The sequence below is a fragment of the Helianthus annuus genome, chromosome 15 (genome assembly GCF_002127325.2).
Source record: "Helianthus annuus cultivar XRQ/B chromosome 15, HanXRQr2.0-SUNRISE, whole genome shotgun sequence".
Taxonomy (NCBI): domain Eukaryota; kingdom Viridiplantae; phylum Streptophyta; class Magnoliopsida; order Asterales; family Asteraceae; genus Helianthus; species Helianthus annuus.
In genome coordinates, this window is record NC_035447.2 from 27,427,255 (window position 1) to 27,432,825 (window position 5,571).

The window sequence follows — 5,571 nt, forward strand, 5'->3', positions numbered from 1 at the left end:
ACTCTCGAAGACATATGAATTCCTTTAATCCAATTACACCAAAGCGAAGGGAAACCCATTTGCTCCATAATAGACATTAAGAAAACCCAACTGACATTGTCATATGCTTTCTCGAAATCTATTTTTAGGAGGAAGGCCTTTCTATTCCCTTTTTCAACCATTCCAATAATTCACTAACCACGAGGGGACCATCAAGAATAAACCGGTCAGACAAGAAAGCCGATTGAGACTCGGATATCACATTTGCTAAAACCTTCTTAAGACGGTTAGCAAGTATTTTAGAAATAACTTTACTAATCATCCCAATAAGTGTAATAGGTCTATAATCTTTGAGACCCAAAGGCGTTTTAACCTTCGGGATCAAAGTGATAAAAGACGAACCACATCCTTGATTGATAATACCTGTCGCATGGAACTCCGTCATAACCCGAAAGAAGTCATCCTCCAACATATTCCAAAACCGTTTAACAAAAAGAAAGTTAAAACCGTCGGGGCCAGGAGCCTTGTTCGAACCGCACTAAAAAACCGCATCTTTGATCTCCTGTTTAGAGAAAGAAGCGGTCAGAAAATCACAATCCCCATCGTTAATGTTGTTAATACCCGAACATAATAAAGCAGGCCGAATGTTACAATCCTCTTTAAAGTGAGCTCTATAAAATCGTAAAACGTCCTTCTTGACTAAAGTAGGTTTCGAGACCCACTCCCCATTCACCTCAAGGCCCGGAATAGCATTCCTAGTCTTTCTACCACTCACTACACTATGGAAAAACCCTGTATTTTCGTCCCAAGAGCCGCCTATTTCACCCGTGATTTTTGGCGAATGTCACGAGATCTAAAAAGTTGTATCTCTTCAAGACTCTTTTTGCACTCAGACCACACCCATAATTCTGACTCCTCTAAATCTTTCTGTTCCATTAAAATCTCGATCCCATCTCTTTCTTTTCGAAGTCTTTGTTCCGCTTCATCTTCTTTGAGTTTACAAGTTTTATACCACATCTTCAACTTGTCACGAAAACTCTTCAATTTGTTACTGAGGTTCAAATCCGAAGGACCATTCATATTGTTTCCCACTAGAACCGACTTCACGACATCCTCACATCCCGATCTTTCAAACCACGAATCAAACCAACGAAACGGCTTCGGCCCTAAATTCGTATCAACTAATGAAAGAATCAAGGGCGAACGATCAAAGAAATCTCTATTTAATGCTCGAACACAAGCATTAGGCCATTTATTAAAAACATTGCGACAAACGAGCACCCGGTCAATTCTACTCATCTTACACTCCTCGCCTCTGTTCGTCATATAAGTTGTCACACCCCAACCAATGGCGGAAACATCGGGATGAGACGAAGTGTGAAGATTGCAAGAGACTTCATAACACTATTTGCGTCAATATTTAATAAACCGATTTCATTTCATAAACGAAATTTGTCAACAATACAAGGAATTCAAATAACAAAAAGTTCAAAAGGAATACATAACAACATAATCAAAATTGATACAACATTTAAACCTAAACGTCTATATGTGTATCTAGGCATCAACACTACTTCATTTCATAGCATCATCATCATCATCAACCTGTAACATGTTAAAATAAAATTCAATGCAAAAGCAAAGGCGAGTACACAAGGTTTAAATAGTATAGCATAAGTATAAAGCATTTTACTCGAATCCACATGGTAATTTGTATACAAGGTAACTAGCATGCATAACATTACGTCTAAACCCAAAGTGTCCACTAGTATTTACCATCCCTCGCCCCAAAAGGGACGAGACCTTATAGTATAATGACTTAACAAACCCCCGTCGGGTGGTGTGCTACTCCTATAGCGCTATAATTGTTAAGCGAGGGTATAACCGAGTAATGGTATAAAGCATGTATTATCTAGCATAACAAGTAGCATGTATATCGGATTGAGTTCACAAAATATGTTTAAGTGTGTGTATGTGTATTTATTGTATGGTGACATGTTACAACCCAAAAGTGGTTTAAAATGTAAATGGGTCGAGTGTACTCACAAATTTGCTAAGTCTTCCAATTATCCGTGAGTGACGAGTTGTTAGAGAATAAGGATTTATTGGCAAGGTTTCTTGATATTTAGGAAGTGGTGAGATTCGGGATTTAGAATTTAAAGTATCAAAGTATGTATACGAAAATAATATCTAGTTCTAAGAGCTCGTTTATGACACCATATTAAGTGGTTTCATGGGTCCCAAATTGCCCATTGGAATCATAACAAATAACTTAGAATCTTAGATATGTTAGCCTACGTTTATGACGAATAATCACAACTTGATTATCGTCACAAATTGAGCGATGTTTTATATAATTATATGTATATTTATAAGGTAAGAATATGACCTAAACTATGTCCAATCAAAGAATATCATGTAGTATCATGTATTATCAAGCATGGAGGTTGAAACCTCATTATATGATTCACCACTACACACACCGTCATGAAGATGGTGGGAGGGTCATGAATAACAAGAAAGTAAACCTAATCTAACACGGCTCAAGTGACCAAGTACACTACAACCCAAGGTGTACCAACACGACATGGAAAGAATGAACTAAGTGTCGGAGGCTAGACGGGGCTAAGGTACTTTGATTCTCGCAAGTCACAAGAGTGTTCATACACAAGGTTAAGAATGAAGGAGTGGAACTTAGTTTGGAAAAGCCTAAGCTTCCATTTGTTCACACTTCACAAGTCACAAGTTCATCATATGGAAGATGATAACTTGTGCTTGTTTTCATCATTCAATTAACACATATGAACATAAATAAAATAGGTGTTTGAACCCAAAACTTTGATGGAAATCCCCTAAACACAAACCCACAACCATAGACTAAGTTGTGAGCTTGGTGGGAACAAGATTCCACCAAGTTTTCTACCAAAACATGAACATATGAAAAAATAAAAATGAGCAGAAAGTTTGTTGCACTTTGGGCCTCAAAAATGGTGAGGTTTCACCTTAGTTTGCCCAAGCAAATCTTGTGAAAACCTTCCTAGAGGTTATCCAAGTGTTTTAGAAAAAAATAACAAAGAAGAAGTAGAAGAGGAAGTGAGTTAGAACTCACTTTTAATGGCTAAAAGTTTCTGATTTGTTGCTGAAAACTCAGCTGAGTTTAGGGGGATTTTGAGAATGTTTAAGGGTTGTAAAAGTGGGAAAGAGGCTGATTATAAGTTGTATTTATAGGGGGATGGATTAGGGTTAAGTTGGGTTGGCATTAAGTATAGTTTGTTGGGTGTTAAACTAATTAAAAAAAAACATTTAGTTGCTGTCTTGGAGTTTACGGCCAAAGGCTGTTTAACAGCCAAAATATCATCTTTTGTTTTAATTGTGACATATAGTTGGTACTTTCTTTTTTTTGTGGTGCATCATAATTACTATGATTTTACATTTAGTGGAAGTTGTTTATTACAAAAAAAAAGGACTTAAATGGAGGGAATTTATAATTAAAACAAACAACAACCTACATACTTCCATAGTTCCAAACGGAACTGTTTTGCACACTTAATTCTTTTATTTTATTTTTTTATTTTTTTTAACAATATAAATTGTATACATGTGTGTAATTAAGTGTCACTTAATTTCTAATGTGTACACTAGCGTGTTTAGCGCCTAATGTGTGTAAGGATCAAGAATTCAAGTCACAAATAAGTATATAAACATGGATTTTGGTGTTGTAATAATAAAAGAAATATTGCAAGGATTTAACAAGTATATATATACAATGTATAATGAAGTGTCAAATGATTATAAGTCTTGTATTCGATAACCAATTGCTTTGTATGTATGAAACGTTTACGAATGCACGTTAGTTGTTTACGAGTTACATTTTTGTTTAAGAGAATTATGTGTCATGTATAAAACGAATGCACGTATCAGTGTATGAACATCTATAGATAATGAATATTTCACACAAAAGATAAATTTTATTACGATCAAAGTCTCGGATTTACAATGGTTTAAAACAAAATACGACTACAAATGAAACGAGTTTCCGAAAATAGAATTGCAAGAAACGTTTTCTAATTAAGGAAAGTTATGATAAAGCGGAGCGTTACATAAGTGTATTTCATACCTTTCAAATTATATTCTCGGAGGTCTGCTTCATCAATAAAGTTGTTAAAATCCCGGGCACAAACTGGGTCAAACTTGGAAATTTTCCTTTCATCCGTGTTTCGAACTGTGTTAAAATCCCCGAAAACCACCCACCAACCTTGCCCCGATTGCATAACCTGCAGAATTTTCTCCCAAAGATTTCGCTTTTCTTCATTATGCTGAGGTGCATAAACATTAATAATATTGAGGCGAACTAAACCATCCGTTAACAAACCCGAAATGTGTAAGTAATTATCATCTTTCTCCACCACGTCTTTCGTGTATTTCTTGGGATCCCAAAGACACACTAAACCACCCGAGTGACCATTAGAATTAACAATCTCACAATCGTACCCCATACCTCCCCAAAAATGCGACAACATCCCCGGTTGTAAATTAGTAGACATAGTTTCTTGCATACCAATAAACGACACCCCGAATTCATTTTTAAGTCTTTTAATCCAAGTAGCCTTCCCACTAACCCCAATCCCCTGAATATTGACGGATAAGCAATTCATAACTTACCCGATTGTAAACCTTCTTGGACAAGCGACTGTCGTATCATATTATCACAATTTTGTAGAACGGCTCCAAGCTTTTCTCCCACCTTTTTAGTAGCCTCGATCTCAGTGAATGAAGACCAAAATCACAATTGTCTTGCACCAGTGTATACGCATCCGACCGATCCAGAATATTGCCAACCATATTATCTTGAATAATAGTCTTCGTGGGAAGTGGATTAACATTCAAATCAAAAAGCTCCTAGTTCCCATCGTTTATATTATTTTCTTCACTACTATTACCCGATCCTTCTTCATCGTCCAAACTCAAAAGACCATTAAGTCCGAATGGGTCTGATCTTTTGGGCCGTTTGACAATTTTCAAGCTTTCCTGGCTACTAGAATACGATTTACTAGGGCGACCCAATCCACTTCCTTTTTTGAACTTTTTTCTTTTGTTTACTTTATTCACTTCCGACTTATGACTATTATCACCTTCAAGAAACTGCTCAAACGGAAAAGAAACCGCAGGCACAAAATCGTCATTCCTTCCTACTTCATTGGAAACTGACCCGTGGATAGGTGCTGATTGATGATCATTCAAAGCCTCCTTATTACGAAGATTGTTTTCCACATCAATCGCATCCACGTTCATGTTGACAACTTCGTTTGATCCCATCGACTTCTCAGGTTCGTTATCCTATGCATAATCACTTGGAGCTTCATCGTCGTCGGACCAAGACACTTCAGAATCATGGTCCGAACCTGCTGAAGTTGTCACACCCCAACCGATGGCAGAAACATCGGGGTGCGACGCTAAGCGAGTCAGATTGCTCAAGAGAATCCATAACACTACTTGTTTCGATATAGATTAATTGAATTCCATAAAAGCATCCAAAATGTCATACAAATTAACCAAATAAAATTTGTATCAAAAACATAGATCAAAGTTTCC

The 5,571-nt window shown here is 36.7% G+C and overlaps 1 protein-coding gene across 1 annotated transcript; it reads right to left on the reverse strand.

Moving 5' to 3' along the window:
- Nucleotides 1-795: 795 nt before the first annotated feature.
- LOC110913477 lies at nt 796-4,634 on the reverse strand. Its single transcript, XM_022158303.1, has 2 exons — nt 4,097-4,634; nt 796-1,145 (listed from the first exon to the last, which is right to left on the reverse strand). Exons 1-2 carry the CDS (start codon nt 4,632-4,634, stop codon nt 796-798), a joined length of 888 nt encoding a protein of 295 aa, XP_022013995.1.
- Between the last annotated feature and the right edge of the window lie 937 nt (nt 4,635-5,571).